The sequence below is a fragment of the Chiloscyllium plagiosum genome, unplaced genomic scaffold (assembly GCF_037043375.1).
Source record: "Chiloscyllium plagiosum isolate Xiang-an unplaced genomic scaffold, Cpla_swu_hap1 HiC_scaffold_5, whole genome shotgun sequence".
NCBI classification, from domain to species: domain Eukaryota; kingdom Metazoa; phylum Chordata; class Chondrichthyes; order Orectolobiformes; family Hemiscylliidae; genus Chiloscyllium; species Chiloscyllium plagiosum.
Window position 1 is genome coordinate 66907041 of NW_028270143.1, and position 23757 is coordinate 66930797.

General features: G+C 41.3%; 1 protein-coding gene across 4 annotated transcripts in view; it reads right to left on the reverse strand.

Moving 5' to 3' along the window:
• Positions 1-23757, reverse strand: part of stk17a (serine/threonine kinase 17a) — a 106923-nt gene that overhangs the window by 58306 nt on the left and 24860 nt on the right. For 3 of the 4 annotated variants that reach the window (XM_043690161.2, XM_087987239.1, XM_087987238.1), the window contains exon 2: positions 12990-13202. The exons of the other annotated variant lie outside the window; for it this stretch is intronic. In XM_043690161.2, the coding sequence (XP_043546096.1) occupies positions 12990-13202 (213 nt within the window). The remainder of the gene's footprint in view (positions 1-12989; positions 13203-23757) is intronic. 4 annotated transcript variants of the gene reach the window in all.

The following is a 23757-nucleotide window of genomic DNA, read 5'->3' on the forward strand; positions in this document are numbered from 1 at the left end:
CCCCAGCCTATTTAGCCTCTCCCTATAGCTGCAAACCAACCTCCCCCCCCCTGCCCCCAACCCTCTCAACAACCTATTAAATCTTCTTTGAACCCTTTCTAGTTTAACAACATCCTTCTTAGGAGAGGGAGACGAGAATTGCATGCAATACTTTAAAAATGGCTGAACCAGTGTTCTGTACAATGTAACATGAACTCATCTCTTTTTATGCTTTGGGTTAGAATGAATGTACTTTGCTAATCTGACACAGGAGCCTCAACCCCTCTCAGGCTGGCCCAGAATTTCCACAGCTTCCTACAGAACTAAAATACAGGTGGAGTTGGCCCCTCAACTACTTTGACAAATATAGAGCAGCATTTAAAATTACTCTAGATTTGAAGGAATACGCTAGATAGTGTTGAATACCCAGTGAATGGAGGAATGAAAGACAACAGAAAGAAAGAGGAAACAGTCAATGGCCTTTCACTCAGAGCCAGGAAAAGGGTGGGGGTACAAGGAGATTTTCAGACAGGAAATGCTGAAGCATAGGCTCATCAGGCCACCGAGAGAAATTAACTGGAAGATCTCTTTGAAAACTATTGGAGGGTGTTTCTTGCCAAGCAGCAAATTCAATCGACAGGTTGGCTGTCAGGTAGGACAAAGGCTATGGATCAGATCACAACCAAGGTTGATATAGCAGTACAGAGGGATTAGATATCTTGTAAGTGTTGGAGGTTAATGAAATGCAAGAGTATGAAAATGTACAGGTCGGTTAGTAGGGATTGGGAGTATTCCTGCTCCTATTGGTCCACATGCAGTTAACTATCTGCCAGCCTCGGAATCTCACCCATCCTGTGCTCAATACAATGCAGTTAAACTGGAGGCACAGAAACTCCACAAAAGATTTCACAAATCAAACTGCCTCAAGTAAAGTGATTGCTCCACCCACTAATTAAAACGAGAAGTGGGCAGATCAGGGCCAGGTTTAGAAAGTTTCACATTTTTACCTTTCCACCCACCTTGGAATTTAACATTCATTCACTGTGTTGCAATTTTAATTGCAGTGCAACCCTAGAATGAAATTACAACACTCGTATTTCGTAGTTTATATAATGCTTTAACAATTTCAAACACACAGCTAGTTTTGAATGTCAGTAGGTATATCTATTGCAGCAAGGTTAGGAAGTGCATAGATGATCCTTGAGTACATTTGCCATCAGAATGCTCAGGAGTAAATACACAGCACAGGGATAGCATGGTTTATTATCATGGAACAGCAGTTTATATAGAGAATCAACATTTACCATATTCAAATCTACTTTGGAAAACCGACAATCTAGCTGATCTTCTTCTATTGCAAAATCACCACCCCATCTGATTTTCTTCCTACATGAAAGTCAATGGAAAATAAAATGGCTATTTGACCTGTAGTTGCCTGACGTATTCACTTACAATTACACCTTTAGCTTCTACACAATTAAAACTCAGAGAATGAAGCGCAGAGAGCACCATTCCCACACATTCATTTCATTTGAACTTCTGCCATAACTGCTTTCAAACAACTCGTGTTTGATCCTTTCTGATCAACTATATTTGTGTGGTCACATAACTGAAACAAATTATGTGAATAGACTGTTGACGTCATGCATGGTTGATCATTCACTGAAGATTAGGAGTCAGTGGTAAGTGAGAGCAAACAAAGCAATACAAAGCATGTGTGTTAGGTTAAAACCTGCACTCAGGCCAAACTAATCCAGAGTGTAATGAATCATAATATTAGAACAGAAAGCAATATGAGTGGCATATTTAAGTTGAATTACCATGTGGCAATGTAAGGTCACCTCCATGAACAGGACAAGAAACTCTGACAGTGTAGTGATGAGTTGGAGTGGAAAAAAAAAAGAAAATTCATCCAAAAATGTTGTAATTTTTAACCCAAAAATGTCCCTTTACCTTTCTTGCAATTAGATTTGCGCTGGCTTTGATCAAACTTACAAATGAATTCCAAAATGTGAAACAAACCAAAAGTAAAGTTTGAGAGACTCAACTTTCAGTGAAAACCTTGGAGGTCATCTTGTACACAAGTAACGTTTGAGGGGTTTAAAATCCACTTTCCCCCATTATGTCACTACATTTTTTTTTGGTGGTACATCAGCTGATCCGAGTTGTCAGGTCAGACACTGTACCAGGCAACCTGACCCCCAAAAATAACAAACAGAGCCTAAAAGTGTTTTCAATGTTGAGGGATTTTTTTTGGAATACCTTCATGCAGACAGATTGTCATTAATTTGTGTACAGTAGACCACAAGATATAGGAACAGAAATAGGCCATTCACCCCACTGAGACTGCTTTCCCAGTCAATGAGATCATGGCTGGTCTGATAACCCTCAACTCCACTTTCTTGCCTTTTTCCTATAATTCCCACTACCCTTCCTGATTAACAATCAATTACCGCCACCTTTAGTATACATAACAATAGCCCTGTGCATAAAGAATTACACAGGGTCATCACCCTCAGAGAAGGAATACTTCATTTGTCCGAAAGATGTGATCCCGTATTTTAGTCATAGACTCTCTCACAATGGGGAAACAACCTCTCCACATCTGCCCTCTCAAGTCTCCTAAGAATCTTGTACGTTTCAAAAGGGCCATCTCTCATTTCTTCTAAATTTCAAAGAGTATGAACCCAATCTATTAATCTCCCCTGATAAGACAGTCCCTCCTTACCCAATATCACCTGAAGAAACTTCTCTGGACTCCCTCCAGTGCCAGTAAATCTTTCCTTAGATAAGGGATCCAAACTGTTCACAGTATTCTACCTGTGCTCGTATTAGTACCTTATACAGTTTTAGCAAAACCTCTCCACTTGTATACTCAATTCTCTCCGAAATAAAGGCCAACATTCCATTTGTCTTCCCTCTTACCCTCTGAACTTGGATGCCAGCTTTTTTTGTGATTCATGCACAAGAACACCCAAATCCCTGTTCTGCAGTCATTCTCCAGTTCCTCTATTCTTCTGCCAAAGTACACATTTTCCCACATTATATTCCATCTGCCAGGTTTTTTGCCCAAATATTTAACCTGTCAATATTCCTCTGCAAATTCTTTTTTATCCTCACAACTTGCCTTCCCACTTATTTTTATGTCATCCATAAACTTGGTGACAGTTTATTCACTTTCTTCATCCAAGTCATTAGTATATTGTAAATAATTGTGGCCATAGCACTGATCCCTATGGCACTCCAATAATTACAGGTTACCATCCTGAAAAAGCATCCTCCCCAACTTTCTGTCTTCTATTATTTATCCAATGCTCTATCCATATACACCTCCAACACTACGAGCTCTTATTAACTAGCCTAACATGTGATGCTTTATCAAGCACCTTCTGATAATCCAAATATGTTACATCCACTGCTTTCCCTTTATCGATCCTGCTTGTTACCCCCTCAAAGAATTCTAGTAAACTTGTCAGACATGATTCCCTCTCCATAAAGCCATGCTGACTCAGTTTGATCACAATGCATTTCTAATTACTCTGTTATTACATCCTCTATAATAGACTCTAACATTTCCTCTGTAACAAATATTACGCTAACCAGTTTGTAGCAAGTTTATTTTTGTCTCATTCCCTTCAAAATAAAGATCTAACATTGAGAGTTTTCCAATCCGCTGGAACTTTTCTAGAATCCAAGAATTCTCGGAAGATTACAACCAGTGCATCTACCATCCCTGTAGCTACTTGCTTTAATTCTAAAGATGCATCCCATCAGTTCCAGGGGAATTATCAGACTTTACTCCCATTATTTTCCACATCACCTTTTCTCTGGTAATAGTTTAACTATTTATTTCATTATTTTCTTTTTCCCCCTTGATTATTTAGTAATTTTGGAAGACTATTCATGTTTTCTGTGAAGATTAATTTAAAGAATGTATTCAACTTCTCTGCCATTTTCTGGTCACCTATTATTATAATAGAATGAGACTGGTAAGTAAGGGGCTTATGTTCACTTTGGCTTTTGTCTTCCATTTTATAAATTTAAAGAAGCTTTACAAATTGTCAATGGTCCTAACAAATGTATTGGACTGTGCACAACTCTTGAATAATTTGATGACAATTTCCATCCTGATTTCATCCCAAACCACAAAAACCCATTACATTCAATTACTAATGACAGAACTGCTTCTGTTGTTCAATGTCTTCCTTCCTGTGACATCCAATCATCCCACTTTATTCTCATGCTATCCTTGAAGGACTTGTTTAGAGAGAAATTCAATCATTGGACACAAGGCCGGTTAGACCACCACAATATCATTGTTTGATTATTTAACTTCAGCAATGGTGTCAATGACCAGGTGTAGCTGAACATGTTCCAGATGAGAAGCCTTTTTCTTTACGCAATCCTCTAAAAATCAGAGGCTCCAAACTTTCCTCCGCCATATATTGAAGCCACCTTCAATCCATTCTTTAATGTAAACATGGATGTTGACTCCTCTTGGGAATTCCTGTTTTTGGGATGCTTTCTCTTGAAGAATACTGTTGGCTTAAGCTGGCAGGAATGTCAAAACTCATCGGAGTCTCAAACATGTTCTTAATACAGGCCAGTCTGTGTCAATCTTTTGTCAATTTTCATTATAAATCACTGAAATGCGATAAGTCTGTCATCGAGTTCTGCTGGGTGATGCTGTGGAAACTTGGTCTTCTACGACAGTATAAAATTGCTTCACTTCATAAACCTGATATATTATTGAGAGTTGGCTTTGGAATTCGCAATGCCTTTTGCTATGCTGATTTTAGGGTAAAGTTTCAGATATATCTATGAGAAACTAAGAATTCCTCTCAGTGATGTGAGTGGACATAAGCTTTTTTCACTTGTTTTAATAAGGCATCTGCCTAAGCTGCATAGAGAACTTCTTTCAATCTCGAATGTTCTTCTTGGTTGTCTTGAATTCTGTAGCTGCTGCAAGCTCAACTCTTTAAAGTTGACCTGGCCTGTGTAAAATAGTTCCAACTATTGCTATATTGGAGGGTGGGATTGGCATAAACACTGTACACACCAGTGAGATGGTAGCCTTGTCAGCTTACATTTCCATGTGTCCACACACGTCATTGAACAGCCACCGTCAATGGTGTGTTAGTTTATGAGTCCGTTAACAGTAGGTTTACACCAGGGCAAGTTTGTTTTCAGTACGGAGTGGATGTTAGGTAGAGAAAGTTGGTATTTTTGTGGCCAAAAGATGGGATTTAACTTTTACATGAGATTGACTATTACTCAAGAACTTTCGGTACTTCAATGGCAAAAGGAGTCACATAAAACTATTGAGACTTCTTCCAAGGGCTTTATTGTCTGTCCTTTAAATAGTGGTCTTTCAATCACAAATTGGGCAATCCAAAGTCATTGATAACACAGACAAAATTAAAAAAAGTTTGCTCATTTTGGCATGAATTAAGAACTGAATTCTAGTTCTATAAAAAGTAGCGCTTGCAAATCCACTGTGGAAAAATAAAGTCTAACTTCCCCTTAGGAAAACAATTTGCTCTCAAATGAAAGGTTTTGTTATGAATAGCATCCTGTCCTAACTAAACAGTGAGCCCCTGGTAACTGAAGGGTTCTCTTTAGTCAGACCATGAACATGAATTGTCACGTGCTGAAAGCACAGTGACATAAATGAATTCACAGCAGGAAGCCAGCAAGCAATGAGGCCAAGTTTATGTGCCAGATGTAATGTTACTTTTGCTCTCCAAACAGCCATTAAAAGTACATGACTGTGCTTTCTAATTTCTCTATAAAGTCTATTACTAGTCAAGTACATTATATAGCTCAAAATGGAAGAGGTATTTTGCATGCTTTCCACTAGAACTCCAAGCAGAGTCCTGAAAAGAGAAAAGGTTGGCAAATCTCCAAAGAATATTGAACCACCTGAATTCTACAATTCACGTTTAATGCACTCAAATCCAACTTCAAAACCTACTAACAAAAAGATACAATTTGTGCCTTTTGTTTCTCTGCTGGGAAAATTCAGACAGGGTTTCCTCAATCATAAAAGGATGTCAGCAGACACTTATGCAAACAAACTGGTTAGCTGCGCCTCCATTTAAATGAATTGAAATTAACCCATTACTTGTCCACCATTCTCTCAAAGAAAATCAGCTATGCAACTGTGGCTCCAACATATGTGAGAGACTAAAGAAACCAAGTCCTATCCACAGTGCTCAAACAATGAATGCTTTGAGCATTAATCAATTTAATTCCCATGTAAATGGAGTAATAAAACGTGAAAAAAAATTCTTACAATACAGCAAGCACAAACAATACTGCAAAAACAATTATGATTGAAACATATTTTCAAATGTTTATATAAAAATACTTGGAAAAAAATGAGATTACAATTATTAGTTCAGAGTATCAATGGTTGTTCACATGAATATTGTTGCTAATTCTCCTCACATACCTAACTTCTAAAAATGTTACTACTTTGATTAGCTGCTCATGGTATGTTGCATTCAGAGTAAAATTTGAATTGTAGAGATTGGAAGTAGCCACTTGCTGTTATTAATACTACTGGCTGAGTTCAAATGATCAAATACTTTGTTCTGTTTTGAAAATAAATGACCTTAAATTGTTCGCAGACTACACACATATATTTTGCTTGTACATTTTACCATGCCAGTAGGACAAATACCACACATACCCTTCAAAGTCAAATTTGAGACAAAACTTGTGATAATAAATAATGGATCAATGATGACACAAGTAATCTATTCTGATGAAAGCTCATCATCCTAAAAGATTAACTCAGTTTCACCCTACAGATAATGCTTAACCAGCTAAAGATTTTCCAGCACTTTTGTCCTTATTCTGGCACATTTTCTTTCAGTGGTGAAATAATGGAGACAATTATCAGCATAAAGTATCCACTTTCACAAAACTCGCTTGGAAAATACTCATGGGTTTTGCTATACACATCAAGCTAAACTGCAAAACTTAACTTAAACGTTGCACTTACTTTAAGTAAAAATAAGAAGTGTTCATTAATATTTCAGAAAAGCAACCAGACAGAAAGACTGCAGAAAACAAAGTATTTAAATAATAAATTAACAATAAATTACCAAATTGGATGCAGCTTATTCTGCACAGACTGTATTCCAACTTTTCTCTCGACATATTCTGAGTCAGTCACCTATCATTCACTATCATAATAGGAGACAAAGTCAAACGGTCACAGATCTACAGCATAGAAAAAGCCTCTCCATCCATCACATCCACACCAGTCAAAAACCACCACCTATTATAATGCCATTTTCCAACACTTGGCCCATTGCCTTGTATGTCTTGGCATCACAAATGCACATCTGAATACATCTGAAAATGTTATAAACGTTTCTGCCTCTATCATCCTTACAGGCAGTACTTTCCCATAACCGTCTGGGTGAAAAAGTTTGTCCTTATGTCTCCTCTTCACCTTTATCCCCTTAGATCCATACCATCAGAAAGAAACGTTTTTTCCTTTCTACCCTATCTCAATTATGCCCTCTCTCAATCTCCTCTGCCCTCAGCATAACAATCCCAGTCTATCAATCTCACTTCATAATAAATGCTTCAGCCCAGGCAACACCCTGTCAAATCTCCTCTGCATCATCTCCAGTGCAATTATGTTCCTCTAATAATATGGATTCCAGAATTGCGCACAATACTCCATCTTAAATAATAATATGCTAGGGCTTTTATCATGCCTAAATTAATGGAAAGTGAACAAAATCATTCCCAACATAAACAGGCTTACATTATTGGTATTATTGTCAGACAACAGGCAGAGCTTTTATATAGTGCCATTAATACAGGAAAACATCTGTCTCTGTCAGCAGCCTCTTGCTCCTACATTTGTCAGTCAGTCTCAGGTCTTTGAAGGGTTTGCAAACACAGCTGGATCACACTAGAGCACAATTTGCAATAAAACACTGCTCATGGCATCCAAAAATCCTGCATGCATGTTCTTGTTTTTCCCCTTTTTTTTCCTCTATTGATAATAATTTGGTTCAAACTATGTCTGGCAGTGGTTAAAGATGTACATTTTAAATTTCTAAGTTAGGACATACCAAAGGATGGGTGGGGTATTTTTTCCCTTTTTTTATATAAAAATTTTTTTTATTTCATATTGATATTCTATGGGGTGTTTATTCTTTTTAGCTTGTGCTTGCGATGCGGCTCTAGCTGGGAGAAGTGAAGGTGGTTGAGATGGTTAGATTCTGGATCAGTGGTGCTGGAAGAGCACAGCAGTTCAGGCAGCATCCAAAGAGCAGCGAAATCGACGTTTTGGGCAAATGAAGGGCTTTTGCCCAAAACGTCGATTTCGCTGCTCTTTGGATGCTGCCTGAACTGCTGTGCTCTTCCAGCACCACTAATCCAGAATCTGGTTTCCAGCATCTGCAGTCATTGTTTTTACCTCCCTGAGATGGTTGGATGCCTATTTATGGGCAGTTCGGGACGGGTAGTGGCCCCTCCGGGCAGGGGTGAGTTCCCCTACTCAGCGCTATTGGCGCTTTATATGTTGGTTTGTTTTCTGGTTTTTGTTGTTTTTTATTTTTAATAGTTTTGTATGTTTGTTAAATGTAGTGGTTTTAGTTTATGTAGTTTTTATATTTGGTGGAACATGCGACACTAAGGCAATTTGTGGTTCGGGTTCCTCCTCTCTGGAATTTAAATGTAATTGCAGAAGATTATGCCTAATGATTTGATTAAATGGTGTACCTGGAATATCAAGGGAAGTCACTCACAGAATGATAAACGCATACCCAAGCAACAATATTTATACATACTACAATTGTTTAACTTAGATTAGTTTGTCCACAAAGTCTCTTGCCTTCTCCGATTTGTCAAAGAGATGCATGGATCCATCTCAGGTATTCCGAAGCACTGCCGGATACCTCAGGGAATACTGAATCCCAAGCTCCTTGAATCTTCTCTTGACACCATCATACGATTTCTTCTGGAACTTCTTTGCAACAGACGTATGGAAGATTCTCGGATGCCATAAGCAGTGATAAAGTATTAGATAAATATAAAAAATTCTCATTAAAGTAGTTGGAGTACTGTGCGAAGTTTTTGGCCCCTTATCATAGGAAAGATGCACTGGCCATGGAGCATGTTCAAAGGAGATTCATAAGAATAGTCCCAGGAATTAAAAGGTTTACATATGAAGAACATTTGAGGATTCTGGGTCTATATTCAATAGAATTTAAAAGGATGAGGGGGCATCTAATTGAAACATACAGGATACTAAATGGCCTGGACAGAGTAAATATTGGGAAGATTCCATTGGTAAGAGAAACTAGGACCAGAGGGCACAGCCTTACAGTAAAGGTCAACCTTTCATAACGAATATAAAGGAGAAACTTCTTCAGCCAGAGAGTGGTGAATCTATGAATTCATTGCCACAGAAGGCTGTGGAGGCCGGTCATTTAGTATATTTAAACTAAGACATAAGTTCTTGAGTATCAATGATTATGGGGAGAAAGCGAGAGAACGGGTTGAGAAACTTATCAGCCATGATTGAATGGCAGAGCAGGCGCAATAGGCTGAATGGCCTAATTTCTGTTCCTATGTCTTATGGTCTTAAGTAATGTAGAATGCTCCATCATGATGTGACTGGAACCTAAAGCATAGTTCTAAGATGTACAAGTGTAAAAATAGGGAAAATGACAAACATAGATTTCAAATTGATTTGGTAGTCTGGAGTTAAATTTTGGTGAATGAGATTTACCTTTGATTATTTCAGATAGTGGCCTCCAAGTACTTCTCTAGAACATACTGCTTTGATTTCCAACCTACTGTCCAAGCCACGTCCAGATAAACAGTATTATTGTAGAAATATTTTATTTGTTTGAAGCTCAAAAATATTTGATAGCAAGTTACTAAAGATGTGAAAATTCAGAATATGACTTTCTCCTGCAAGCCCCTCCCCACCAGAAGGTTCTCTCAGATTCTTTAAGGTTTGGTGATCTCAGACTGTGAGCATATGTTGTTTTGTTTAGAGCATGACACCAGTGCAATTTATCTGTTGTTTGTGAAAACATCAGAAAATACCATCAGGTATTATTGTCAATTAGCTCAGAGATTTATTCTCAGTTTCACTTTTCTATCCATTCCATTCAATTTTTTTTTTCATTTTCCTCACCAGCTCATTCAAGGGCAGAGGATGAGGAGAAAGGAGATGTCACAAAGTCGAAAGCACACCTTTACAATCATCACCAGTGAGACAATATGCTTTTCTAAAAGGGTGTAGCTTCAAAACAGTAGCCTGAAATTGCACTGAACTCTTATCCAGATCCTAGCACATAAGAAACAACCAGAAATTTGACTCAGTGTGGAAAGCAGTACTACATCCACCCCAGTCAGAACATGAATCAAGATCCATTGGGACCAATCTGATCTGTGCCATCTATCTTGCCAACAAAGTAAACCAGCCTTGTCCAGTATTTCGACCAGCTGGGATCATAACACAATGCAGCACTAACCTTTGAGCTCCCCCCATACCAACACTTCTGATATCTAACTGCTCTCCATCTCTCTCCCCAACACTGTGCCTCACAGCGCCAGAGACCCAGGTTCAATTCCCACCTCAGGCGACTGACTGTGTGGAGTTTGCACGTTCTCCCAATGTCTGCGTGGGTTTCCTCCGGGTGCTCCGGTTTCCTCCCACAGTCCAAAGATGTGCAGGTCAGGTGAATTGGCCATGCTAAATTGCCCGTAGTGTTAGGTAAGAGGTAAATGTAGGGGTATGGGTGGGTTGCGCTTCGGCGGGGCGGGGTGGACTTGTTGGGCCGAAGGGCCTGTTTCCACACTGTAAGTAATCTAATCTAATCTAATCTAATCCTTTCCCAGCTCCTACTGCAGCCTTTTCTGATCTTCCCCACTTCTCAGTACTAGCCCTTTCAATCTGTTATGTTCAGGAGCACCTAGTATATCCAGCTCTCAATGTCTTCAAATTAACTTTGCTATAGAAGGACCACTAAAGCAACTTAGAAGCATGCGAGTGATAAAAATATGATGCACATGATGCTTGCCTTATACAAATTTATTATTTCCAAAATATTTCAACAATTAGCTGATTTAATGCAGTTTGAAATATCTAGATTATATTATATATCTGGATTTATAATATATAGTGAAATAAAGTCAATAGTCCAGCAGTTTAAAAAAGAAAAGAGTGACCCTATGCTTCAAGTGAAATCAGTTGAGGAATTTTTCACAGTCCTTTCAAAGAGAAAATACAGGATATAGAAAATGAAACTTAACAACACAACAGAATCAAGATGATTCAGAGAATTTTCTACTGAGGGGTGGAAATGCATCTCCACAGTTCTCATTAAGATCAAGTCCATAACTGAAAAACACTTACACTGGTAAAAGCCTAAAAGTTACAATAGACAAAAATATCATACCCAAGGGAGGATGAAATAAAAATGTCTTAAATCTTTCAAATGCCTTAGCCTATAATCAACTTTTAATTACATAATTCATACAAACAAACATACAAAATAGGAGTAGATTTACCTGCCAGTCCAGCTAGTTCCGTATCAATAAGATCATGGCTGTTCTGGTTGTGGTCTCAAATCTACTTCCTTGTTGACACCCACTAACTTCTGGCACCTTAAGTAAAGAATCTTTCTGCCTCTTAAAAATATTCAATGACACTGCCTCTACTGTTCTCTGAACACAGAGACTCTCAAACTGCAGAAAGAAATCCTACTTCCATCTTAAATGAGAGGCACCTTACATTTTTAAACTGCACCCCTTAGTTCTAGTCTCCCCCACAGGGGGAAAACATCCTTTCAGCATACACACATACCCCACCTCTCCCACTAACTGCCCTCAGAATCTTGTTTACCTCAATTAGATTGCCTTTCATTCTTTAAAGCTTCAATGAATAAAAGGCCCAACCTGTCCGCATAAGACAATTCCTTCATCGTAGGAATCAGTTAATCGAACTTTCTATGAATTGTTTCCAATACAATTATGATTTCTTAAATAAGGCAGCGAAACTGTACAGAGTCCTCTCCAGTCTCAGCAATGCCCTGCACAACTGCAACAAACCATCCCTACTTTTACATTATTACAATGCTCCATTTGCCTTTTTAGTTATGTGCTGCCTGTTCACTGAAGTTTGTGATTCATGTATCAAGATACACAGCTTCTCTGTACCTCAGCCTTCTGCAATTTTGCTGTTTTAAATAATGCACTCATTTCCTATCATTTCTGCCAAAGTGAACAAGTTCACATTTTCTCACATTATACTTTATTCAGAATTGTTTATCCACTCACTTAAGCTGCATCCCTTTACAGACTCCTTAGTACCTCTTCACAACTTATTATCTCACCTCATCAGCAAATTTAGCGACCATGCACTCAGTCTCTTTGTAGAAGTCACAAAAATAAATTATACATTGTTAAAGCTTCCAACATTGATCTCTGTGGCAGCAACTAGGAGACAGTGAGGACTGAAGGTGCTGGGAGAGTCAGAGTCAGTAAAGTGTGGTGCTGGAAAAAGCACAGCGGGCCAGGCAGCAGAGGGGCAAGAGAGTCAAAGTTTTAGGCAGGGCCTTTCACCAGGACTGGGGAGGGGAGAGGGGGCTGAGAAATAAATAGGGGGAGGGAGTAAGGCTGGGGGCAAAGTTGGTGGGATGGTGATAGGTGGATACAGGTAGGAGGTGATTGTGATTGGTCAGTGGGAAGAGTGGATCCGATAGCATTCCACTCCTTACATCTTGTCAACCTGAAAATGACCTGTTTATGTTGGCTCAATCCACTACTAATTGATTAACAAACCTTTTGCCCATGCTAATAAGTCACCCCTGCACAATGAGCTCTTATTCTCTATACTCATGTCGAGACAGTGCATAAAAAAAAATCAGTAACTTTAATAACCAACTTCAATTATTTAAACATTCTGGAGTCAAAATATAAACTACAGAAAGGATAAAAAAGAATTTTTAAAAAACTATACTTACTATTCCAAAACTAGGATCATTTCTGATGCTGTTTCATAGATTTCATATAGGTTGATGACCCAAGGATTGGATTCAGCCAATTCTAATACTGCAATCTCGTGAATAATTTCCATTCGACAGTCTTGACCCTTCCTTCTTTTTCTCATGAATTTGGCAGCATATTCCTTCCTTGTAGCTTTCTCGGTACATTTTTTTACAACTGCAAATTTACCTCTGTGCAAACAAGAGAGAGATATCTCTTCAGTTTAAATTGACCGAATCATTCAAAACTTTGCAATAGACGCAGAAACTTTAAATCATTACAACTTGCCTAATTCTAATGCAAATGAACAATTACAACTATTTCTAGTTGGCATTTTGAGAAATTATACTGTACTTTTCTCTGCTTTAAACATGAGTTCAAATCTAAGAATCAGATTTCTTGCAATGCAGCCAGCAATTGTGGTTAACTTTCTTTTGTTGCTCTTCAGTTAGTTTCCAAAGTACATGGGTTCAAAACATCAAAGTATACACTGTTTAATATTTAAACAAACAGTTAGCTTTTGAAAGTAATACTGAAGCAGAAAATTAGCAATAAGATGTTCTTTCTCAGTGGATAGCCAAGAAGGTGCATAAACACAACCATGATCAGGTGGTGATGAAGGAGCAGCGCTCCGAAAGCTATGGCTTCCAAATAAACCTGTTGGACTATAACCTGGTGTTGTGTGATTTTTAACTTTCTCCACCCCAGTCCAACACCGGCAACTCCACAGCACGATCTTGGATAGCAATGTGAACCCGAATCACATTAAAATTGCATGTAATATTTTAAATGAGTATTTTCATCTCTCTGTTACTGTTATCTTCTACCCAAAAATAAATTTAAGCAAACCATACATAAAATCTAATAAAGGTATAAATTTAGGATTATAAGAAGCTACAGTTAGAAGAGAATTCTACAATTAGATCACAATTTAAATTTAATGAATTCCAGATTGGAAGAAGCCATAATTTAACTGAACAGCAGGATTGATTGGCAGTACAAACAACAAAGAATAATACAGCACAGGAACAGGCCCTTTGGCCCTCCAAGCCTGCGCTGACACATTTTGCCCTTCCATACCAAAACCATCTTCAGTTACAGGATCCATATCCCTCTATTCCCTTCCTATTCATGTATTCGTCCAGGTATTTTTTGAATGCTGCTGTTGTGCCTACTTCCACCACCTCCTCTGGCAGCACGTTCCAGGCATTCACCACCCTTTGTGTGAAAAACCTGCCTCGCACATCTATTTTAAGTGTCACACTCCCTGCACCTTGAACCTGCGTCCCCTAGTAATCGACCCCTCTATTTTAAGAAAAAGCCTCAAAATTTCCACTCTATTCATGTCATGATAAACTTCTTTCAGGTCACTCCTCAATCTCCCATGTTCCAGTGAAAACAAACCCAGTCTATCCAACCTTTCTGCATCGCTAAAATGCCCCATACCAGGCAACATCCTGGTAAACCATTTCTGTACCGTCTCCAAAGCATCCGTATTCTTCTGGTAGTGTAGTGACCAGAATTATGTGCAATATTCAAAGTATGGCCTAAATAAAGTTCTATTAAGCTGCAGCATAACTTGTCTATCCTTATACTCAGTGCCCATTCCAATGTGGGCCTTTTTTACAGTCTTATCTACCAGCACTGCCACCTTCAGTGAATTGTGGACCTGCACATCCAGATCCCTCTGCATATCAATACTCCTAAGGGTTCTACTATTCACTGTATAATTTCACCTGTATTTGACCATCCAAAATGCATTACCCCACACTTGTCTGGATTAAATGCCATCTGCCATTCTTCTGCCCATGCCTCCAACTGATCTATAATCCTGCTGTATCTTTGACAACCCTCCTCACTAGCACACCTCCACCAATCTTTGCATTGTCTGCAAACTTACTAATTAGACCAGCCATGTTTTTCTCCAGATCATTTATGTAGACCATGAACATCAGAGGCCCCAGCACTGATTCCTGTGGAAGACCACTATCACAACCTTCTATTGAGAAAAGCATCCTTCCACTGCTACCTTTCACCTGCTCCAATCCCAACCTCACCATTAAGCCAGCAGGTAAAGGAGGCGCAGTGGTAGTCTGGCACACTGACCTCTACACCACTGAAGCCAGACGCCAACTCGAGGACACCACTTCCTACCCCCCTCCTCAACCATGACCCCACCCCCCCATTCACCAATCCATCATCTCTCAGACGATACAGAACCTCATCACCTCAGGGAGATCTCCCACCCACAGCTTCCAACCTCACAGTCCGGGAACCCCGCACTGCCTGGTTCTACCTCCTTCCCAAGATCCACAAGCCTGACCACGCTGGCTGACCCATTGTTTCAGCATGCGACTGCCCCCTGAACTCATTTCTACCTACCTCTACACTGTCCTATCCCCCCAGTCCCCACATACGTTCGAGACACCACCCACACCCTCTACCGCCTACAAGACTTCCGTTTCCCCAGCCCCCAACGCCTCATCTTCACCATGGATATCCAATCCCTCTACAACTCCATCTGCCATGACCAGGGCCTCCAAGCCCTCAGTTTCTTCCTCTCCCAACATCCCCAACAGTACCCTTCCACCGACACTCTCATTTGTTTGGCCGAACTGGTCCTCACCCTTAACAATTTCTCCTTCAAATCCTCCCACTTTCTCCAGACCAAACCGGTAGCCATACACACCTGTATCAGCCCCAGCTATGCCTGTCTCTTTGTTGGCTACGAGAAAGTGAGGAATGCAGATGCTGGAGATCAGAGCTGAAAATGTGTTGCTGGAAAAGCGCAGCAGGTCAGGCAGCATCCAAGGAGCAGGAGAATCGACGTTTCGGGCATGAGCCCTTCTTCAGGAATGAGGAAAGAGTGTGCCGAGCAGGCTAAGATAAAAGGTAGGGAGGAGGGACTTGGGGGAGGGGCGTTGGAAATGCGATAGATGGAAGGAGGTTAAGGTGAGGGTGATAAGGTGAGGGTGATAGACCGGAGTGGGGGTGGGGGCGGACAGGTCAGGAAGATTGCAGATTAGGAAGGTGGTGCTGAGTTTGAGGGTTGGGACTGAGACAAGGTGGGGGGAGGGGAAATGACGAAACTGGAGAAATCTGAGTTCATCCCTTGTGGTTGGAGGGTTCCTAGGCGGAAGATGAGGCGCTCTTCCTCCAGCCGTCGTGTTGCTAGGGTCTGGCGATGGAGGAGTCCAAGGACCTGCATGTCCTTGGTGGAATGTGAGGGGGAGTTGAAGTGTTGAGCCACGGGGTGGTTGGGTTGGTTGGTCCGGGTGTCCCAGAGGTGTTCTCTGAAACGTTCCGCAAGTAGGCGGCCTGTCATATTGGGGAGACAGGCCGCCTACTTGCGGAACGTTTCAGAGAACACCCCTAGGACACCCGGACCAACCAACCCAACCATCCCGTGGCTCAACACTTCAACTCCCCCTCCCACTCCACCAATGACATGCAAGTCCTTGGACTCCTCCATCGCCAGACCCTAGCAACATGACGGCTGGAGGAAGAGCGCCTCATCTTCCGCCTAGGAACCGTCCAACCACAAAGGATGAACTCAGATTTCTCCAGTTTCGTCATTTCCCCTCCCCCTACCTTGTCTCAGTCCCAACCCTCGAACTCAGCACCACCTTCCTAACCTGCAATCTTCTTCCTGACCTCTCAGCCCCCACCCCCTCTCCGGCCTATCACCCTCACCTTAACCTCCTTCCACCTATCGCATTTCCAACGCCCCTCCCCCAAGTCCTTCCTCCCTACCTTTTATCTTAGCCTGCTTGGCACACTTTCCTCATTCCTGAAGGGCTCATGCCCGAAACGTCGATTCACCTGCTCCTTGGATGCTGCCTGACCTGCAGCGCTTTTCCAGCAACACATTTTCAGCTCTTTGTTGGCTACGTAGAACAGTCCATCTTCCGTAATTACACCGGCACCACTCCCCACCTCTTCCTCCACTACATTGATGACTGCATTGGCGCCACCTCATGCTCTCACGAGGAGGTTGAGCAATTCATCAACTTCACCAACACATTCCACCCTGATCTTAAATTTACCTGGACCATCTCTGACACCTCCCTTCCCTTCCTGGACCTCTCCATCTCCATTAATGACGACCGACTTGACACAGACATTTGTTTTTTACAAACCCACCGACTCCCACAGCTACCTGGATTACACCTCTTCCACCCTAACTCCTGCAAAAATGCCATCCCGTATTCCCAATTCCTCCGCCGCATCTGCTCCCAGGAGGACCAGTTCTACCACAGAACACACCAGATGGCCTCCTTCTTCAGAGACAGCAATTTACCTTTCCACGTAGTTAAAGATGCCCTCCAATGCATCTCATCCACATCCTGCACCTCCACACTCAGACCCCACCCCTCCAACCGTAACAAGGACAGAACGCCCCTGGTGCTCACCTTCCACCCTACCAACCTTCGCATAAACCAAATCATCTGCCACCTGCAAAAAGACCCCACCACCAGGGATATATTTCCCTCCCCACCCCTTTTCGCCTTCCGCAAAGACCGTTCCCTCCGTGACTACCTGGTCAGGTCACGCCCCCCAACAATCCACCTTCCCCTGCCACCGCAGGAATTGCAAAATCTGCACCCACACCTCCTCCCTCACCTCCATCCAAGGCCCTAAAGGAGCCTTCCACATCCAAAGTTTTACCTGCACATCCACCAATATCATTTATTGTATCTGTTGCTCCCGATGCAGTCTCCTCTACATTGGGGAGACTGGACGCCTCCTAGCAGAGCGCTTTAGGGAACATCTCCGGGACACCCGCACCAATCAACCACACCGTCCTGTGGCCCAACATTTCAACTCCCCCTCCCACTCTGCCGAAGACATGGAGGTCCTGGGCCTCCTTCACCGCCGCTCCCTCACCATCAGACGCCTGGAGGAAGAACGCCTCATCTTCCGCCTCGGAACACTTCAACCCCAGGGTATCAATGTGGACTTCACCAGTTTCCTCATTTCCCCTTCCCCCACCTCATCCTAGTTCCAAACTTCCAGCTCAGCACTGTCCCCATGACTTGTCCTACCTGCCTATCTTCTTTTCCACCTATCCACTCCACCCTCCTCCCTGACCTATCACCTTCATCCCCTCCCCCACTCACCTATTGTACTCTATGCTACTTTCTCCCCACCCCTACCCTCCTCTAGCTTATCTCTCCACCCTTCAGGCACTCTGCCTTTATTCCTGATGAAGGGCTTTTGCCCGAAATGTCGATTTTGCTGCTCCTCAGATGCTGCCTGAACTACTGTGCTTTTCCAGCATCACTAATCCAGAATCTGGTTTCTAGCATCTGCAGTAACTGATTTTATCTCCTATAACTAAGCCAGTTCCTACCGAGATATTCAAGTGAATATTAAATATTCAAGATGGAATCAATCTTTCAAAAATTGGCAATTAAAATGAACATTTAAAACTAAAATGATTCACTGACCGCTACCAAGACTCTATTTCACAATGCATTCTTTGGTCATGGAAATAAAAATTCACATGCAGTTGCAATTGCTCAGATTGACAATTTACAAAAAGCCATAGATGTTTGGGTTTTCCTGTTTTGACTACTTTCCTGCAGCAAGTACTTGTGCAAAATCTTAAAGCAGCAACCGGATTAGCAGGTAAACATCACAATTCTGCTCCACATCTCTGACTAAGCGACTCTGAGAGAGTGCGACTACCAAATTTAAAAGCAACCTTAACTTGAACAGATGCAGTCCAAAAAGCTGAACCTTCTTGGTCTTCTGGAAGGTAGACCAGGTTTTACTCTGGCATAGCTAAATACAGCTGCAAACAATTTAACTTTGATTTTCTGCCACTGAAACTCTATTCTTGCAAAACCATTTCTGACCACATTTGAATACATAGTTAGATGAATACTTTTTGAATTACTTATTGTGGAAATCACTAGGTTTCAAACACAAGTGGAAAAGGAAAAAAATAGTTTGGTTTATGAATGCATTTTCCAAATTTTAATTTGCCATATGTTTATTGCATTACTGTACTTTCTGAAAATAGTGTCATGAGAGAAGGAGTAAAAGACTCATGTCATGACAGGATGGTGCTTTGCTTCTCAATTATGAGGTCATTTCCCACTTTGGCACATTGTCAAAAAGGAAATGACTACCACGCTGGGAACAGCTTTGACAATGTAGACGAGGCTAATTTTCAGATACTAGTCCAAATATAATGTCATTTTCCACTGTCAATCACAAGGGTTGTAACCAAATGGCCTTGAGACCAGAGATCTTAAAATAAAAAGGTGTAACAATGATCTTTTCACAACTGTGTTATTATTGTTGGCAGACATTAAATGCTGACAGAAAGTAGGGACTGAATAACGCTTTCAACCTAGTCTGGCTCAAACCCGTTGCTGGAAACATGCCTTGGGGTCAAATGTGGCACTCAAGGTAACAAACAGTTTGGTTTAAACTCAAATTACTGCCAAGGGCAGAGGTGCAAAGCAATGCACTAGAATGGTCACGGACATGGCAAACGGGTTCCAGTTTCCTTTACAGGATTCAAGACATCGACCTTCGGAAAAATCTCTGCTCCAGCAGAGATCCAAATGACTGACGACTGAAGCAATAGCTACCAAACAGTGTAATAGTCAGTAAACCTGAATCTTGGTCTAAATGAATCTGCCAGAACCATTTCAAGACAAACATTTTTAATGAAAATGCTAAGTATATTAAATATTAAATGCAGCTGAGTGGACACATCTGTATGCACAGATATCCTGTAGCATTGTTCAGAGTGAGTTAGTGGATACAGTTAGGGTTATTATGCTGAGTAATAATCACACGTAATCATACCATTGATGTAGAGTGACTAAATAAGTCAACTACTATTTTGGCCACAAGGCATTTTATCCATTGTTTGAGGATTGATTTCTGAAACAAGCCTTTTTTTTAAAAAAAGAAACCATCACTCAGCAGCCTTTGATTACAATATTGATAAATAAGTGGCCTGGAGTATATTACTTTCAATTGGAATCTTTATTCCTTGGAGATATGTGGGGGAAATGTTAGGATTATGGAACTTAATGTGCCATAACAAAATTTCTTGAACATAATGATGATGTAACTGATCACATAACTCTGACATTAGCGAGAGCTGAAAAATGTGTTGCTGGATAAGCGCAGCAGGTCAGGCAGCATCCAAGGAGCAGGAGAATCGACGTTTTAGCAATAAGCCCTTCTTCAGGTTCCTGAAGAAGGGCTTATGCCCGAAACGTTGATTCTCCTGCTGCCTGACCTGCTGCGCTTTTCCAGCAACACATTTTTCAGCTCTGATCTCCAGCATTTGCAGTCCTCACTTTCTCCCATCAGCAAGAGAGAGCTGGTTCTGGTCTGAAATGAACAGGAGGAGAGAGATCTTAGACACTACATTTGAAAACTGTATTTGATAACCTAAATCGATGTAAACAAAGGAGTTTTACAGAAAATAAGTAGTTGAAGAGCCTTATTTGTAATAAGAAGCAAGCAGCCTCAGGGACAGTGTGTGTGCAGACACCCACAGCCAAATACACACCAAATTCTCTCTCAATGCTCAGGAATCAGTATTGATTTAAATGCACAGTATAAAGCACAGTGGCTCGAGGGAAAACTAAATCTCCAGAACCAGAACCTGAAGATGAAATAGAGTCAAGAGAATAGGCAAAACTCGAAAGGGAGGATAGGATTTCAGAGGACTTTTAATGTATGATTAAAGGGAAAAAAAAATTAGAAGACTCTGAAGGCAGACTGGGACTTTGGAGAATTTTGAGAAACAGAAAGCAAAAGGAGACGACTCCAACCGCTGGGTATATGTCTCGGAGGACTTTGATTATAGGGCTTACAAGACTTTATACCTAAGCCATGAACTGGCAATATTCTGGAGAGGAATAAAACACAGGCCAAGAGCACGTCAATAGTAAGAAAAAAAGGCGTATTTACCCAGGTTAGCCAGAAATGACAGCCCATAGAAATGGACCTCGCCATTACCTCAACCTCTGTGTGAAAGATGCATAATGAAGCTATAAGTGGGAAGTATGGGTGAAAGCACAACAGAGTGTGATGCATTATGAAAGCATTAAACCCATACTTCAACCCCAAAGAAATTTAGTTAGTGTGTTTGAGATTTAATCAGCAATCTCAGCATTTTGGAGAATCAATACAAAGCTTTGGATGGAATATTATCTAGCAGGGTACTACTGCTATGGAGTCAAAATGTGTGACACTGGAAAAGCACAGCAGGTCAGGCAGCATCCAAGGAGTAGGAGAGCCGACATTTCCGCCATAAACCCTTCATCAGGAACGGAGCCTTGAAGGATGAATTAATTAGAGACTATACAGTAGTTGGTGTGAGGGATGTAAAACGGTCAGGCATTTTTCAATCCAAGCAGGATTTAACATTGGGAAAGCAAAATCAATTAATGATGCAGGTGGAAATCAGGGCTCAAAATAATCAGTGTCACAAGGAAACATTGTGAAGTCATCTGACATGCTCAGATGGAAAGGGCCAAATATGATGGAATCACACACCTGAAAGCTCACCAAAATGCACAAAGGACAGGAATCAACATTATTGGCCTATTTGATTGGACAAGATACAGCACCAGTGCAACAATGTCCAGAAAGGGGCAGCTGAGTAGCACAAAGAACTGTACCACACAGGAAGAGGCCCTTCGGCCACCCCAGACTGTGCCAACACATGATGCCTTTCCAAACTAAAACCTTTGCCTCTAAGCTATCCATGTTCCTCTATTCCCTATCTGTTCATGTATCTGTCAAGATGTCACTTAATCTATTGTATCCACTTCCACCACCTCCTCGGTTAGCGCACTCCAAGCACTTACCACCCTCCGTGTAAAAAGAGGCCTCTGGGTCACCTACATCTCCCTTAAACTTACCCTCTTTTCCCTTGAACCTATGTTCCCTAGCAACTGATATTTCTACCCTGCGAAAAAGATTCCAACTATCAATTCTATTGATGCTACTCATAATTTTGTAAATCTCTATCAAGTTGTCCTTGGGGCGGCATGGGTGGCACAGTGGTTAGCACTGCTGCCTCACAGCGCCGGAGACCTGGGTTCAATTCCCGGCTCTGGCAACTGTTTGTGGAGTTTGCACAATCTCTGCGTGGCTGCGTGGGTTTCCTCGAGGTGCTCCAGTTTCCTCCCACAGTCCAAAGATGTGCAGGTCAGGTGAATTGGCCATGCTAAATTGCCCGTAGTGCACTTTGATGCTACTAAAGGTTTCGAGCATTTACTATATAATGTTCCCCTTGCATTAGATTTTCTAAAATACATCACCTCATATTAAACTCCATCTGCTCTTTCAGCCTATTTACATCCTGATGTATCCTCTGGCAATCCTCATTATCGACACATTCCCCAATCTTTGTGTTATATACAAACTTACTTATCAGGCCACCAACATTCTCCTCCAAGTCATTTATATACATTACAAACAACAGAGTCCCAGCACCCGTCCCTACAGATCACTACTGGTCACAGATCTCCTGTAGGAAAAATAACCTCTGTCTTCTATGACCAAGCCAATTCTGTATTTATCTTACCATAGCTCACCATGGATCCCATATGACTTCACCTTCAGTAAAAGCGTGCCATGAGAAACCTTGTCAAAGGCCTTGCTAAAGTCCAGATAGACAACATCAGCAGCCTGCCCTCAATCATTTTTGTCACTTCCTCAAAAAACTCAATTAACTTTGTGAGACACAACCTTCCCTGCACAAAACCATGCTATCTATTGCTAAATGTGAGTAAATCCTAAGAACCTTCTCCAATAATTTCCCAACACTGATTAAAGTTCACTGGCTTGTAATTTCCCAGATTATCCCCATTGCACTTCTTAAACAAAGGAACAACATTGGCAAATTTCCAACCCTCTATGATTTTCTCTGTGACTAAACAGGATACACAAATTTCATATAAGGACCCTGTAATTTCCTCACTGGCCTCCCTCAGCATTTTGGGATAGTTCCCATCAGATCTACCTTCATGCCCAACACTATCTCCTTTTTTTTATATCAACATGCCTTAGAATAATCAATATACCTTACCTGAGACTCACCATCCATCATTGCCTTCTCTTTTGCGAATACCAATTTAAAGTATTCGTTGAGGATCTCACCTACTACCTGTGGCTCCAAGCATAAATTCCCTCCTTTGTCATTGACTGGCACTACCTTTCCCTTGCTATCCTCTTGCTCCTTAAACATGTATAAAACACCTTGGGATTTTCCTTATCCTGTTTACCAAAGTCATCTCATGGCCTTCCTAAACCTTTGTTTGTGGTTTTCCTGCAATCTTTGCATTCTTCAAGGGCTCTATCTTCAGTTTCCTAAACCTTACATTTGTCTCCTTTTTCTTTTTGACTGAACTCGAATCCATTTTCCTTTAAAAAAGATTCCCGAATGACAGATATGGATGTACCCTCAAACAAAGGGTGGACGCTAGGAAATTGTTTCCAAGTTTGTGTGAAGATTTGTAGCTCGGGTGCTCGTTGTTGTGGTTCTGTTCGCCGAGCTGGAAGTTTTTGTTGCAAACGTTTCGTCCCCTGGCTAGGCGACATCATCAGTGCTTGGGAGCCTTCTGCGAAGCGCTTCTGTGGTGTTTCCTCCGGTGTTTATAGTGGTCTGTCCCTGCCGCTTCCGGTTGTCAGTTTCAGCTGTCCGCTGTAGTGGCCGGTATATTGGGTCCAGGTCGATGTTTTTGTTGATGGAGTTTGTGG